General features: G+C 40.2%; 1 protein-coding gene across 47 annotated transcripts in view; it reads left to right on the forward strand.

Moving 5' to 3' along the window:
• The window catches only part of NRCAM (neuronal cell adhesion molecule), a 192,285-nt gene extending 175,202 nt beyond the window's left edge, over positions 1-17,083 (forward strand). For 23 of the 47 annotated variants that reach the window (XM_039913312.1, XM_029073122.2, XM_029073127.2 and 20 more), the window contains 3 exons: positions 397-528; positions 2,539-2,617; positions 14,959-17,083. In XM_039913312.1, the coding sequence (XP_039769246.1) occupies positions 397-528; positions 2,539-2,617; positions 14,959-15,196 (449 nt within the window). In that variant the 3' untranslated portion in view covers positions 15,197-17,083. Of the gene's footprint in view, positions 1-396; positions 529-2,538; positions 2,618-12,461; positions 12,523-14,145; positions 14,158-14,958 lie in introns of all 47 variants that reach the window. The other 24 variants (XM_039913311.1, XM_029073101.2, XM_039913313.1 and 21 more) reach the window with 3 other exon arrangements.

Consider the following 17,083-nt stretch of genomic DNA (forward strand, 5'->3'; position numbering starts at 1 on the left):
CACAAATTTTTATCTCTCCTCCCTCAAATTTGCAGCCACCAGGGAACAAGGAGGCATAAGTATCTTCTGCCTCAAAGATGATCTGTGGCAAAACATTAAAAATAGTTTTGGACTGTGGTGAGATAATGAGCCGGGAAATGAATATTTGAGAGCTTTTGCGAGTTTCAGTGTTAAATGTCATTAGTAAAATGCCAGGATTTATTTTAAAAAATTGATGCAGCAGCTCTAAACTTGGGAAAATAACACTTTTAAAGTAATGTACCTTAGTCCTAACTGATAAGGCACATTGTTTTTATGCTGTTGCATGATACATGAATGATGTGAAAACTTAAACATGCACATATGTTAAAATTATAAGAAAAACACTTCTAATTATTTCCCTCTTCCATTTTCCAGCAATGGCAAGCCGACAGGTTGACATTGCAACTCAAGGCTGGTTTATTGGTCTTATGTGTGCTGTTGCCCTTCTTATCTTGATTTTGCTGATTGTTTGCTTCATCCGAAGAAATAAGGGTGGTAAATATCCAGGTGAGAAACATAGCTCCCCTTTCATATGTTTCCAAAAAGATGTTCATTCTGTCCTTGGGTTAAATAGATGAGGTAATTTTCTTTCTGCCACTTTTTTCTCCTCCTCAATACCTCTGTTTCTCTTCTCCTCTGTGGGAGAGTCTGCCTCTTCCTCTCATGTGCCTCTTCTCATGTTCTTTCCTCTCCTATATATTCTTCCTTAATTTTCCTCTTCCTTATTATCCTTGATAATTCAATGAATACTTATTGAGCTTTTACTATGTGCAGAGATTACTAAATGGTACAGTTCTAAATGGTAGAATGTAATACAACAGAATTAGCAGACACGTTCCCTGCCCATAACGAGCTTACAATCTAAGAACAAGGATGGTGATCTGGAGGGAGGAAGATGGGACAGAGTTTGGAGAGAAGAGGCAGGCAGAAGAGAAGAGGGCACTTGAGCACTTATTATCCTTTGTTCCATTCCCAACTGAGCAGTTATTCAATTGTATATCCTACTCACTTTCTCTTTCATACTATCCCTCAACACATCTTTCACCCTAACTTTTCCCCTTCACTGACCCATAATTTATAAACGTAGATGCTGAGGGCAGCTATTCAGTTGACACTCACTCCCTGGCGTGGTGGTAACTAATCAGGAAATACTTCTGAGAGGAGCTGGGATTTCAGGAGAGCTTTGAAGATGGAGAGGGCTGTAGTATGGTGGATTTGAAGGTAAAATTCCAGAAATGAAAGACATGGACCAAGGAGCAGAGGAGGGAGAGTCCAGCAAGACCAGCAAGACCAGTAAGAAAGGTAGTTTGGGAGGCAAGAACAGAGAAAGCTGAAGAGTAGCTGGTGAAGAGAGCTCATATCTAGGAGAGAAAGAGTTCATGAAATACCTCAAGACCAATGGTCAGGACTTTATCCTTGATATGGAGAGAAATGGGCAACCCCTAGAAATATTTGAGGAGTGGAGAGGTATGTACAGAAAGATGATTTAGAAAGATGATTTAGAAAGCATAGAGTAGTATAGAGAGAAATGTTTGGCAGCCAAGAGATCTGTGAGGAAGGTGGTTATCCTTAAGTTGAATTGGAAGATGGTGAGGGCTTGAATGAAAATGGTAGCTGTTTAAGAGAAGCAGAAAGGGCAGATCCAGGAAATAATGTGGAGGAAAAAATAGCAGAATTAAGCAACAACAATATGGGAGTTAAAAAAAAACAGCTAGGAATTAAGGTGACAGTACAGCTTGACTGGACAGAAACCAGCATATTGTTATTAATGTTGTTATTATTTATGGAATATATGAAGTGCTTACTATATGCCAAGAAGTACACTAAATTCCAGGGAAAATGCCAAATCATCTATTAAACATGGTCTCTGTCCTAGGAGGAGCTCATGATCTAAGTGGAGGATAGACAAACACACAGAATGATAAGAATAAATGACAAGAAACAAGAGCAAATTAAAGATTGAACAATCCCAAATTTAACCACATTAAAATAAGTAGCTAACTCAGTAGTTAGAGGGAGCAATCCTCAAACTTGCAGTCCTCACGCTCTTCACAGCTCCAGATAATGGTCTTTGTTTTCAAACTTCCACTGTCTTGTGAGTGCTCTGACAGTGGGTAAAAGTGGACGGTGCTGGCTGGGAGGAGGGAGGCTGTCCCACCCATCGGATGCCCTCCCTATGCTACTGGAATTTGATATTTGCAGTATCATTGTAATCATTTCAAAATATTTAAATTTGATCCTGTGCCATTGAAGAAAAAACCCCTCTAGAAAAGAACAGAAAACCTGAATGGAAAGTTCTTCAAATAAAAATGCAATTAATTTTAGATTTCAGGAAGTAATACCCATTCTTTCACTTTTGAAATTATCCTGCAACTAGAAAACAGTAAGTACTTCTGATTCCAGCTTTAGTGAAACTGGTATACCCACCTAATTTAAAAAGTATTTTAACTCACACAAATTGCAAAAAGACTGCAAATGATAATGCTAAGCTGTCTAATTTTGATTTTTTTTTTTTAGTGAAAGAAAAGGAAGATGCTCGTGCTGATCCAGAAATCCAACCCATGAAGGAAGATGATGGAACTTTTGGGGAATACAGGTGAGGATTTGTTACATATCTCTCCCAAGAATTTGTACACATAAGGGAGAGCCCTTATTCTTTCCCCACTTTGAGCCATTATTCATGTGGGTTATAAGCTGAATCTCTATGAGGAAAATTTTTTTCTCTATGTTTAATATTGTGGAAATTCATTTAGGTTGAAACGTATCCATCTGATTATATCTTCGTTCTCCTTTTCTCTTCACCAGTACCCAAGTTGTACTGGAAGAGGTGCTGGGGTTCTAATACTGGTTGATTATTGTTCCTCTAGACTGTAAGCTCAACCTTTAGACTGTAAGCCCATGATGGGCAGAGAAAATGTCTTCCAACTTTGTTGGATTGTACTCTCCAAGCGCTTAGTACAGTGCTCTGCACACAATAAGCACCCGGTAAATACCATTGATTGATTTAGGTATGGTGGAGGGGGAGAAAGCCTTGAGGAGGAGAACAACTGTTGCAGTCACTTCTGGGTGATGTAGTCCCACAGCACTGCTCATTCCCAGGGGGCTAGGGTGGCTTTCTCCAGCCAGTCAGCCAGCAGTATTCCCTCTAAGGTGGTGCTGGGGCTCAATCCACAGATTCCAGGGCTTTATTGTAAGTCCTGGATCTTATTCCAACCCAAGTCAAGTGTCCATGGTGAAAAGAAATGACAGAGTTGGTTTGAACCCTAGAAGCAGGTTCACAAGGCTCTGGAAAGGGTTTCTGAGGGGTGAGACTTCCAGTTTAATAAATGTAAATGCAAATGACTTGCAGCAAAGTTACCAGCCCACCTACCAGCCCTAATAGCACTCCCTGCTAAATAGACTCCCACTTTGCCACCACCTCCACCAGCCATGTAAAATCTCAAATCAGCATCCATTGCCTCAGCCAAACCCACTCCCATTTTTCCTTTTCTTTTCCATTCCTTTGCCTTGCCTTCCCAAGGTACCTAGATACCCATCAAACTGCAAACCCATCAAACTTGCTCCCCACTCCCAAGCATTCTCTACCCAGCCAGGAATGTTTCAGTCACTCTGTGGGGATGGATGCCCAGTTTTTAACACCAGGATCCTAGTACTCCCAACTGCTTGCAGTTCTGATAATAGCTCCATTCTAATGCACCCTGATGTTTCCCCAGTGACCAGCTACGAACCTCCTATGACTGGAACCCCCTGAAGGCGTGGGAAAGATTCAAGGTTCAACTAACCAGTGACTTAGCACAACCCTGCAGGCCAGCTCCTGAGACTGAGAGAGGTGACCCATACTCCACACTCTGCCTGTACAGGAGAATGTCTTGAAGTTAGAGGGTCCTACTCACGGAAACAGCTTGTGCACGCTCTTGATTGAAAAATATATTACTAGCATTTCTTTGGTTAAAGGTTGCCCAGAGGAATTTCAAACCAGATCCAGGGATCCTTGATCTTGTACTTGTTCCTAACTTCAACCTAGCCATTCCCACCCCCTATCAAATACTGCTGTCCTTCCTTTTGCACTCTTGGCCGGGCACACAGACCACAAATCCTTCCTTGGTAGTTCACCATACTGAATTTCAGCCCTCCCCCGCCCTCCCTCCCAACACACTTCTTCCTTGTTGGCTCTGAGGGTTTTCTCCACTCTTGGAGTTTTCTCCACTCTTCTAGCTCCTGCCTCCTTGTCCAAATCCTCCCTTATAATTAATTGACTATGTTCCAAATTGTTTTTACCAAGTTAGTGACTGACATCCTCTGGGTAAAACAGCTTTTCTCAGGTAGGAGTCCTGGGGAGTGAACATATTCCTCATTCCAGAGCTTTCCAGAATCACCTGGCTACTTTCTATCAGTTCAAGTAAGGGAATAGCTTAGCCTAGCCCTTTGCACAGCCTCAACAAGCAGTTAATTGATGGCATTTCTGTGGTCTGAAAGATGCAGGGACTTAGAAACTCAGAAACCTACATCCCGAGTCCAAGACATTTCCATGGAATTTTGTCTCAGGCCCTCCCTTCTTCATCCCACTGCCTCTGCTCTCTCTATTTCTTCTTCCCTCTTTTGCTGCCACTTACTATTCTGGGAGAGGAATGGAAGCAAGAGGAAAAAAGCCTGACAGCTTTTACAACTTTCAGCATCATGCCCCCACCCGGACCCTCTATCAACCTTCCCCTCTCTTGATGTATAAATTCATGGTTTCGACACTATCTTTGTGACAAATCCAGCAACTCCCTCACACCTTTGTCATGCCATGATCTTACACCACCAATCCCCAGCTCTGAATCACTCTGCAGTATATCCTTCCTCAGCTCCTCATACCCGGAGTACTGGTGATGGAAATCCAGACTCCCAGGACAGTCTGCAATTTCAGAATGAACCTCACTTGCTAAAACTACCCATTCTTCAGATCACCAACATTGCTTCTCTTTCCACACTGACTCCTGTGCCCGTGATCACCACCAATTATTTCAGGTGTTAAAATCCTCGAGCACCAGTGCCCAGCCCACTTCCCTGTCTCACGCCTCATGACCATGAAGCCTCGACTCTAAAAGGCTTCCCAGTTACTCTCTACCATCAAATATGTCCAGTGCTATTTCACATTATTTGACCCTGTGTCACATGATGGAATTCAATAAATTCTTCAACCTTTCCAGCTTCCATGAGCCCCCTTTCAGGTCACCATAGAGCAGCTGTTATCAGGACATAATTAGCTCAGGGACTGTAAGCAGCATGGCGTAGTGGAAAAAGCACAGGCCTGGGAGTCAGAGGACCTGTGTTCTGATCTGCCAATTGCTTGCTGTCTGACTTTGGTCAAGTCATTTAACTTCTCTGTGCCTCAGTTCTCCTGCTCTCCCTCCAACTTAGACTTTGAAGCCCAGGTAGGACAGGAACTCTGTCTAATCTAATTAACTTGAATCTAACCCAATGCTTAGAACAGTGTTTGACACATAGTAAGCACTTAATAAAGGGCATAAAAAAGAGCTGCAACCCTAGAAGGGGGCCCCAGTCAGCCTCCCAGAGATACACACCTTCTGACCTTGCCAAGGTGGCTGCTACTTAGAATATTATGAAAATAGTGCTTATAATGGGCCTTCCCAAAATGGCCATGACATACATGTAGCATCAATGGGGTCAGGGTGGTGCTGGCATTGACCTACAGTTTCCATCTCCCGAATCCTCCCCTTCTGATACTGCACATGCAAAGTCGACATTTTAAATACATCTCCTCTTTAAGTAGAGAATGGGTATTAGAGAAGTGTGGGGGCCACAGGCTTACAGTTCAGCTCCAGATCCCAGAAGTGCTCTGGGCTGACTCTGGCTCTGCCACATCTGGTCCATTTTCTCCCCCGAACCCCTGTCTGCTAGTCAAGCCCAGCCCTAGGGATAAGGCAACTCACACTGAGCAGCTTACTGTGTTCCTGAGTCCTTGTGTGTTTGACTCTAACTGGGGATACTGAGTAATACTGTAGAGGAAATACTGATAAGGTTTGATGAAAGTGAATGTGAGAGTTGAAAGGGAGTGGAGAGTAAAGGATAAGTCGAGGAGTCAAAGCTTCAGAGACAGGGAAGATGATAGAATTGTCATGTGAGAAGAATAGTTGGAGGAAGGGATTTGGGTGGGTGGAAAGATGAGGAGTTCAGGTAGACATATTGCGTGTAAGGTGCTGTCAGGACATCCAGGTGGAGATGCCATGAGAGCAAGAGGAAATGTGAGGTTGCAGAGGTTAGTGAGATAGATTGTGAAAAATCTGTATCGAGGTGGTAACTCACATAAGTAGGTGAGCTGTCCAGGGAGTAGCCAGAGAGGTAAAAGGACATTTAAATGAGAACTGTGTCAGTAAAACCAAGGATAGATAACATTTCCAAGAGAATAGAATGGTCCGTGGTGTCAAAAGGAACTCAAAAGGTCAAGGAAGAGTACAATAAAGTCCAGTAGATTTATCAAGGAGGATGTCATTGATGACCTTGGAGAATGCAATTTTGGTAGAATGAAAGAAGTGGGTAGGGAACTAGATTGTATGGGGTCGAAAGGGAAGTGGAGGGGAAATAGAGCGGAAGTAGAACAAGCAGGTGTTTAACACCCATTCAAGCAGTCTGAAAAAAAATAGGAACAAGAAGATTGAGTAAAAACTGGAGACTGAAATAGAATCCAGAAACATTTTTTTTAATGTGAGCACATGTGAAGGCAGGGGGAAGGAGCCATCAAAGTGACCAGTTGAAGATGGCTGTCAGGGAGAGAATAGTTGCCACTAAAGTGTTCTTAGGGATCAGAGACAAGGTAAAGGGGCTAGATTTTGAAAAGAGGCAGAAGATCTCTTGAGAGATGGCTGGGGAGGATGAGAGGGTGGATGTAGGGATGGGAGAGAATTATTATTATTGCTATTTTAATCCAGAGTTCATAGGACAGTTTGTGTAAATGCAATTTTAGAATATAGATGTGAATGTTTTGGGGCACAGTTCCATCGAACTTTTCCAGTTCAGTTAATGTGGAAAAGAGCTGCTGCCCCAAGCTATCACTTTGTCCTCTTACAGCAGTGACAGCAGGCAAAAAACTAATGGTGTAATTTCTCTGATCTGTCGTTGCTGCTTTTACCTGTTGGCAAAAGACATGACTCAGTCTGGAATACACTGTACACAAGGTTAGGCTTTGTCGTATGGAGACTTTGAGGGACAGGCAGAGGAAGTAAAATAATGACATCATTAGCTCAATTTAAGTGCCCAAGCACTGTTCTAAGTGCTGGACTAGATACCTGTTTATCAGGTTTGACACAGTCCCTGTCCCACATAGGCTCACCCTCTTAATCCCCATTTTACAGATGAGGGAACTGAGGACCCCAGAAGTTAAGGGACTTGCCCAAGGTCACACAGCAGTCCCGTGGCATAGCCGGGATTGGAACCCAGGTCCTTCTGACTCGCAGGTCCGTGCTCTTCCACTACCCTGCTTCTCATCATAATAATGTTGGTATTTGTTAAGCGCTTACTATGTGCCGAGCACTGTTCTAAGCGCTGGGGTAGACACAGGGGAATCAGGTTGTCCCACGTAGGGGCTCACAGTCTTAATCCCCATTTTAGATATGAAGTAACTGAAGAACCGAGAAGTTAAGTGACTTGCCCAAAGTCACACAGCTGACATGTGGCCGAGCAGGGATTCGAACCCATGACCTGTGACTCCAAAGCCCGTGCTCTTGCCACTGAGCCACGCTGCTTCTCATAACCCTTAATTCTGAGTTCGAATCCCAGCTCTGCCACTTGTCAGTTGTGTGACTGTGGGCAAGTCACTTAACTTCTCTGTGCCTCAGTTCCCTCATCTGTAAAATGGGGATTAAGACCGTGAGCCCCACGTGGGACAACCTGATTCCCCTGTGTCTACCCCAGCACTTAGAACAGTGCTCTGCACATAGTAAGCGCTTAACAAATACCAACATTATTATTATTATTATAACCACAGAAACAATCCCTGCTGTCAGATTAGAGCTTAGCGTCTAAAAGATCTCAATGACTCTTCCCACTGAGGGGAGACAAGATAGCTGGCAAACGTTTAGGTGGGAGGCTGCAGCCTGAAGGGCACCCACAGACCCTGTGTTCTCTGCTGTTCACTCTCCCACTGCCTGTTTAGGGAGGACTGGCCTCTTGCAATGAAAAAGAGGCAGAAGCATCTACTGCTGGAAACCATTCCATGCTTAGAATCCAAATCTTGGCAACCAAGACTCCAGTGTAAGCCACATCTCCTCCTCTCCGCCTCTCCTCTACCTGCACGGCCAGTGGAGTAAAGGCTGGGGGTGGCCCAGCAGGCTCTGTCAGGCTATATATGTCACTTTGAGCCTTTTCCCTTCTCTCCCATCCTTTCCTATAGTCTCCCTCCATGAATCAGTTTAATGCGGTCTTTTGAACTCTGCCAAAATGGGTTCTCTGCTCTTGGTACCTGACCATCCTAGTGGTATGGGGTGGCATTTGTCAGAATGATATTTTTGCAGTTGACAGCTCACCCCCTGACGTCTGTAGACATGCCCGCGATAATTTATGCTACTTATTAAGTGCTTATCATGTGCCCAAAACTGCACTGAGCATTGGGGTAGACATAACCTTGTGTTCGTCTATATGAAAGTTTATTATTCAGAGAGACTTCCTCAACCCAAACTCCTGCTGATTTTCTTGTATTATATTTTTCCAAGCGCTTAGTACAGTGTTCAACACATAGTAAGCGCTCAGCAAATATGATTGATTGATTGACTCCAGGGATTAGGATAATTTGGAATAGAGTACTATAGTTCTGAAGAAACTGTCCAAAGAACTATCATGCAGCTCAAGGCCCTGTCATTCCCTGTCATTCAAAAATTGCATTCAGGGGAATTCACTGGCACCTTGTTGTTTCTGCATGAGTCATTCGTTTCTCAGACAGCCCAGATTTTTGATGCTCCAGAAGTTTGCTTTTCTAATCTATTTCCATGTTGAAATGAATATAGACTTCCACGGAAAACTGGCTTTGATTTTTAGATTCATTGCTTAATGTTGTATTGAACTATTGTGGAGCAGAAATGTTTACCTAGATTGCACAGTTCCAGTTTTTGACAGGATAATTTGCATTTTATTTGTTTGGACACCTTTAAAACAATCCAGTTCTTTTGAAATGTTCCCCAATCTCTATCCATTATTTGGGTGTTTCTAATTTTCATTAAAGATGAGATTTGGGCTGGGCAGCATTTTACCCATCTGGATGCCTTCCCCTCCCATTTCACAGCCTCTGAACCTAGAATCTCTCAAACAGAGACTAATAAATTATCCCAAAAGGCATATGGGTCCTTGGTAAACACAGATAGTAAGAATAGTAAGGGTATTTAGTGAGTGCCCACTGAATGTAATGTCCCACATTAAGCGTTTGGAAAAGTATAACAAGGAGTGAAGATGTTCCCTTCCCACAAGGTGCTTTCACTCTAATGGAGGGAGACGGCCATAAAAATATTTCACAATTAGTGGAAGCAGAATAATCGTAGTAGTAATACTGACTGTCCAGTGGGTGCAGAGCTAAGTGCTTGGGAAGTATAGAACAAACAAGTCACACATTCACACAGTCACACAGTAAGAGCTCAATAAATATGACTGAATGAATTGAATGCATGCATGAATGAATGAATATTCCTTGCCCATAAAGTATATTCTAATGGGGGATACAGGCATACGATCAATAATAGTTGTGGTATTTGTAAATAATTTGTAAAACAAGTAAATAATTTAACAAACAATGAAATAACTGTATATACAAAAGTGCTGAGCATGAGTAAAGCAAGGCATATAAGTGCCAGAGATGGCTGATGGGTTTAAATCATTAGCGATGCGTGGATTTAATTGAGAAAATTATGTTAGAAGAAGTGGGCGCTCAGGAGGTCTTTGAATATTGAATATTTTGGGTCTGGTAGATTTGTAGAAGGGTGAGGAGGAAATTCCAAACTGAGGAAACAGCATGACTGAGAGGACAGAGATGGAAGAGTCGAGAGTGAGTTAGATTAGCTTGGAAGAAATAAAGAGAGAGGATTGGGAGAAGCAGTTGTGGAGTAGCTTGTGTAAGATGGGGTGAGTTGCTGGAAAGCCTTGAAGCCCATTGTGAGGAGTTTTTCCTTGATGTGAAGGGACAAGGGGAATCAGTGGAAGCTTTGGAGGAGTGGAGATGTATGTGTCGACCAGGGCTTCAGAAAAATGATCCTAACAGTGTTGTATAGGTTGAATTGAATCTATCGCTAAATCCTGTCAATTCACTCTTCATAACATTGCTAATATCTGTCCTTTCCTCCCCATTCAAACAGCTACTACTTTAATCCAAACACTTAGCTTATTCTGCCTTGATTACTGCATTAGCCTCCTCACTGAGCTCCCTGCCTCCTGTCTCTCCCCACTCCAGTCCATACTTCACTCTGCTGCCCATTTTTCTGCAGAAACACTCAGTCCATTTTTCTGCATTCCTCAAGAACCCCCAGTGGTTGCCCATTCACCTCTGCATCAAACAGGAACACCTTACCATCTGCTTTAAAGCAAGCACACTTGATTCTTCTAATGCCAACCTGCTCACTGTTCTTAGATCTTGTCTGTCTCGCTGCCAACCTCTCACCCACTTCCTGTCTCTGGCCTGAAACACCCTCCCTCTTCATATCCAACAGGTGATCACCCTCCCCACCCTCAAAGCCTTACACATCTCCAAGAGGCCTTCTCTGACTAGGCCCTGGTTCCTTTTCTCCCAATCCCTTCTGCATCACCCTTGCGCTTGGATTTCCACCCTTTTTTCACCACTCCCTCAGCCCCACAGCACTTACGTGCTTATCCATAATTTACTTATATCAATGCCTGTCTCCCCCTCTAGATTGTAAGCTCGTTGTGAGCAGGGTGTGTCTACCAGCTCTGTTATATTGTACTCTCCCAAGTGCTTAAGACAGCGCTCGCCACACAGGAAGCCCTCAATAAATACAATTCACTGATTGATTTATTGACTGGCTCCAGTTAACATTATAGGCCAATGGAGGGAGAAAGAATGCTGAGTCCACTGATTTTACTATATTTTCTGAGGTTGCCAAAAATAATAGAATTAAATCAGGGTGATAAATCCAGGCACTTCATTGCAGTAGAATCTTAAGTCTAAAATGTTTTTAATATTGCTCTTCCTTAAAGGTACCTTTACATTTTAAAATAAATTATAAACCTCAGAATTGTATATTACAATCACTTAGTACAGTGCTCTGCACACAGTAAGCGCTCAATAAATACGATTGAATGAATGAATGAAATGATGGTTTTCTATTTAGAAATCACATTATACTGTATGGTATTGTGGTTCTCTTTCATGATGACAGTATGCATCTTGTCATATTTCCAGCCATCAACCTGTTGTTGCAGAGCCACATGAAATCAAGGTCTAATAAAAGAGTATTACTTCTAATAATTTTCAGAGTTGTGTCAATAAAATATGGTCCATTTTCAAACTGGTTCTCTGAAGCCTAATAGAAACAGCAAAGATAGACTTCTTAATTGAAATAGTTAAGGGAATGCAATACCTACAAATATTCTCAAAACTGTAAATGTACTATCACAGAGCTAAATTCATCAACATTGACATCATACTCTTTGTCCTTTAATGTTAATAATTCGTATGTGTTATGTTTGTACAACTTTCCAAAATAATAATTTTGAATGTAATCTTTTGTTTTTCCAGCAACAGTATTTTCTTGACTTGTTAATTGGTGAACTAAAATAATGTGTAATCCCCTTGCTTCCCCCAAATACTACCCCACCTGGGGATTTTTTTAAAGGTACCAGGGAGGCAGGGCTCTTGTAGATTTCATTTTTAAATGCTACTTAGTTTGCTATGGACATACCAATGTATAAAAGTCATGAGTAACTCATGCCTTTAACTTCACTGACACTGCCCCAGTTTTTTTCTCTTGTTGATTCTGGCAATAATAGATGAAGAAGTTTAGTTCTTTTGACTTCCACGTTTATACAAAAGGGTTTCAGCTGCTTACTGCAGGATGTTTGTGGTGCCAGTACATTAAAAGTCCATTCATTTCCCTAGATTCCCATCTCTATTTTTCAACTCCAGGGAAACTTGAACCTGAATTGGGCATCAGCAAAACCAGAATGTGATGATCTAGGACAGGCACAACAATCCCTGTCACTCTTGTTCATATGAATTAAAAAATAAAGTCATCATTCTATTTAGGTCCTTATTTCTCCTATCTCAAGGAGCAGCGTAGAACACCAAACTTTTTTCTCTTTTGTCAGTGTGTTTAATTGGTGCAAAAAATGTCAATATCCTACTTCCATATTTGATTTTTACATCACCTATGCCCCAACACTGACTCCATGCAGGTACATTCTGGCCAGAATTTGCAGTTTTCTTTGTTTCTTTAATTATACAGACAGTAGAATCTGCATCCATATAACAAATAGAAAAATCAAAGAAACTATGCAACCAACTGTGTAAGTATTTTTTTTTAATTTTTAGATTCTTTCATTGTTAAAACTGAGTATAGATTGAAAAACCATGCATTCATTGATAACTTCAGCCATCCACCATAATTTAAAATAAGCAACCCTATTCTATATCTTCCTACAGCATTCCCTATAATTACTGTACTTTGATTGACAACTCATTCATATATCTTTCATACACATTCATAGCACTACTATTCGGTAAGGGGCCTCTTTTTATCATAAAATATACCCTGAGTTACTCATATAAACCAATTAAGAAGCAGACTATAGTCAGCTAATGGCCTAGTATGATGATCTTTTTTTGAGATAAGAGTTTGTGTGGCAAGTGATCAATAGGAAAATTTGGTGAATTGACCTTCGAAACTCACTTTGCAAAATTCAGGTACAGTGCTACAAAATTTTTCAAAATTGCGTGACTAATTTGAATATCTCCCAACTCCTCTTCCCCCAAAAATTATTTTTACAGTTTTTGTATTTCTTTTGATGGGAGGAAGGGAATCAATTAAAAATATAAAGTGAAATGAATAGAATAACTACATTTGTATATGCAGAATAATAAAACACAAGACTAAATTGAAGCATTAGAATAAAAATTGAATCAATCCATTCATTTTGAAAAAGCAGTTTGAAAAATCCAAAGGAAAGCATTTTGAAAATGTATTACATTTAATCAGGATTCCTAAATATCTTTTCTCTGCTTATTTTGGATTTTACCTTGTCTTCTTATTTTCAAGATTTGGAATTAAATGTAGGTCACATAACTCTTGTGTATTATCTGATTTATCAGGCACCCTTGAATAGTTGGACTCTCATAAGTGCTAAGTATTCTTGATCCTGTTTTTGGAAAGAAAAATAAGCTGGTTATATTGAGATATCACAATACTTTCAATTGTGACATCTATTATTCCATGCAATTGGCTTCCATTATGGTTTCTGGGTTTGAAATAACCTGTCTTGAAAGTAGCCCCATCCATTTTTACATTTGTTCACGGGAAAATATGTCTCCAAGATCACCATTAACATGTTCACATGAGATTTCAGTGACACAGATCTGGGAGAAGATGGAAGGAAAGAGAGGAAAGATAGGGGAAAATCTTTCCCCTCTACAGGCATTCAGCATGGAACATTTTTTTAACCCTTTTTAAGTCCAAGGAGAACATTTAAATGGACTGGGTATTTGTTTCCAATTCCTCCTAAAAGAAACAAATTGATTTCTATTGCATCAAAATACATTTCTGCCAATATTTGACTGGTACATTATAACATACCTACAATGGTAACAGAAAGTTCATTGCAGAAAACATGCAAAGGCAATACAATAGAGAACACAAAGTCTAAAATACAAAATCTGAAATTTTCATTTTCACAATGTAAATTTCCATTGTAACTTCAAAGAATTGTCTTCATACAAGCATGAATTATGGGGTAATCAAGGGAAGTGGGAAATGAGGGAGATAAGATCTTTGTCCAGATTTATGAAAGTTTGAGCTGTATTCTATCAGGAAAAAATTACAGTTCACTATCAGGATTTGGACTTTACTTTTCCTCTTAAGCCATTCTCATTTGTTGTTTTTTTTTTCTGCACCTTATAATGGAATAAATGTATAGGTCTACCAAAAGGTAAGGTCAAAGTTTGCAAGTTTGTCTTGCATTATGTAATAAAGTGACTGCGGTGTTTTATTTACTTTCTCTCAATCTGAATGAATCCATATATCTCATTTAACTGCACTCATTGTCATTCATGTTTTAAGAAATCTATGGTATTGACAGGGTTAGCACTTCATTACACATAAGCTTTTTAGTTAGGGAAAGAAAACTGATTTTTCCAAGATCTCTTTCTATTGCTTGTGATTGTTTTTAAGTTGCTTTCAAGTCAAGGAAGGCAATCTCTCATTGCAAAGAACATACATAATAGACTCCATCCTCCCAGATGAAGACTTCATTTAATATTATTATTATTGCTATTATTATTATTACTGCTAAATGCTTACTATGTGTCAAGCACTGTTCTAAGAGCTGGGGTAGATACAAGTCAATCGAGTTGGACACAGGCCCTGTCTCACATAGGGCTCACAGTGTAGTTAAGAGGAAGAACAGGTATTTAACCCCCATTTTACAGGTGAGGAAACAGAGACACAGAGAAGCAACTTGTCCAGGGTCAACACATTAAGCACTTGGCAAAGGTAGGATTAGAACCCAGGTCCTCTGACTCCCAGGCCTTTGCCTTTGCCACTAGGCCATGCCGTTTTCAAGACTTCGTGTTTAATCATGATTGCACGTGATTTTTATGGCACCGACTGCCTTTTAATCCGGGGTTTATTAGCAGAGATCAGGACATATGCTTGGAAAATCTAAATGCATGCTTTCTTTCATTTGTTTTGCTTTTTGAGAGTTTTAATTGGAATTTCTTATATTTTTCAGTGATGCCGAGGACCATAAACCTCTTAAAAAGGAGAGTAGAACACCTTCAGACAGAACTGTGAAAAAAGAGGACAGCGATGATAGCTTGGTTGACTATGGGGAAGGGGTAAATGGCCAATTTAACGAGGATGGTTCCTTCATTGGCCAGTACAGTGGCAAGAAAGAAAAAGAACCAGCAGAAGGAAACGAAAGCTCTGAGGCCCCTTCTCCTGTCAATGCCATGAATTCCTTTGTTTAATTCATGAGCTTCCAGCTGATATTCCCCTTGGTCCAGGATGCTTGGATTCCTCTTCTCACACTATGAACATACAGGGGGAAAAACTCCTTTCTGTAGTATGTTTCTATTCTGAGAACAGGGAGTTCAAACTAATAACAAAGTGTACACTTAAGAGCCAATTGGAGTACCAAATCATAATTTGCCCAAAGCCTGATTTTTCATTTCAAAAGTACTGACACAAGTAATGTAATATCAACAAGTAAATGTTATTTCCTCTTAAAGATACAGTATGATGCATGAAAAATGCTACACATTTCTCAGACAAATCTGTGTATACTGTTAAAAAATGCCAATACTTTGTTCTGCTGGACTCAGCAGAATCCCTTAATATGGATTGTTTTCCTTGTCAAGAGTGTATTGTATTATTTTGAACTTCAATGTCTTTGTGGACATTGTTGTGAAATGGGTGATGTCTAGCGATCAGAAGTCTTTTTGACAATTAGGACCAGTGTGTACAGTATAGAATTGCATTTGCTGATGCTTACTGAAACTCTGTTAACTGCTCTTTGCTCCAATTACTTTAGACCCTTCTATTCTATCAGGTGTTATGGCAGAACAGTGTCTTTTTTTACAGCATCTCTGTGTGGGATTGATTTTAGGGCATATAAAATGTGCATTGCAATGCATTTTGGAATTTGTACAGTCACAAAAATGAGGGTTAGGAAACCGATTTAAAAAAAAAAAGATTCCGGAAAATACAGGGCAAAATATATTCTGTGCCTTCATCCTATATGCATTCCATAACGTGCTCTACTGTTAAAGCAGTTAGTGCAGTGAGCTATGAGTGGTGAACTATCATTGCCAAAAAGGAACTTTTTAAACAGAAAAGCTATGAAAAATGAGCTGCACAATGGAAGAGATTTTAATTTTTATCAATGACATAAAGCATGGAAGGTTGGTAATTCTTTTCTTTGCAGACACACACGGTGCTTTTATGACCTTACCTAGTTTCTACAAAAATTGTTGAATGAAAATGTTTTACCAAGGCAACAAAATGTAAAATTTATTGAAAAAGTGTTACTTGAAAAAGACAATGTCATGTCAACTGCGGTACCCATTACCTTTGGACATTGTCTACAACATTTCAGAATGAACTTCAGAATTCAAGAAATCAGACCAATGCTAACAAAGTTTAGTGGTGAAAGCATTGCACTTATTAAAAATAAGCTACACACTTTCTCATATTCATGAATTATCAAAAGATTTACCTCCAAATATGAAATTATATAGCAACCTATGGTTGAAGGAATGCTGTTTCATTTGCCAATAAATTGGTTTTTCATAACTTGCATCAAGTTTAATTTTAAGTAAAGCTTTTTATATGTAGATATTTTGTTGACCTTGTAAATACACTTAAAAAGTAGAAGCTATATGCTTATAGATGTATTATACAAATAAACATAGAAACGAAAAAGCTAAAGTTGTACTGTGTAAAGTGAGAAAGGTGCATGGTATTTGAAAGCATCTCCTTCGATATGTCTTTTTTTTTTGTCCTTTGCTGTGAAACAGAACTGCGTATTCACGGAAGCTTTTTAGATAAAATCTTCAGAGCTTGTACCATAATATTACATTAGGTTGCCATTGCCTCGCAACTTTTCTGTAGCTCAGCAAAGCACAGAAGATCAACTTTCCTGCTGAAAATGTTTAAACGGTAAAATATCTACAAAGCACAGAGAGGACTGGTTCTTCCGATTTACCAACCATCTTGGCAACAAGAGTATAACTTTTACTCCTCTGCAATTGTCGATTCTCACTGTATCTGTGCCTGAAGGGGGACACGTAGGCAGCCACACTCTGTAATAGTGCAGCAGGTTTTATATTAAAATTAAATGTGGTCTTCCAATTCCC

Source organism: Ornithorhynchus anatinus, chromosome 10 (assembly GCF_004115215.2).
Source record: "Ornithorhynchus anatinus isolate Pmale09 chromosome 10, mOrnAna1.pri.v4, whole genome shotgun sequence".
NCBI classification, from domain to species: domain Eukaryota; kingdom Metazoa; phylum Chordata; class Mammalia; order Monotremata; family Ornithorhynchidae; genus Ornithorhynchus; species Ornithorhynchus anatinus.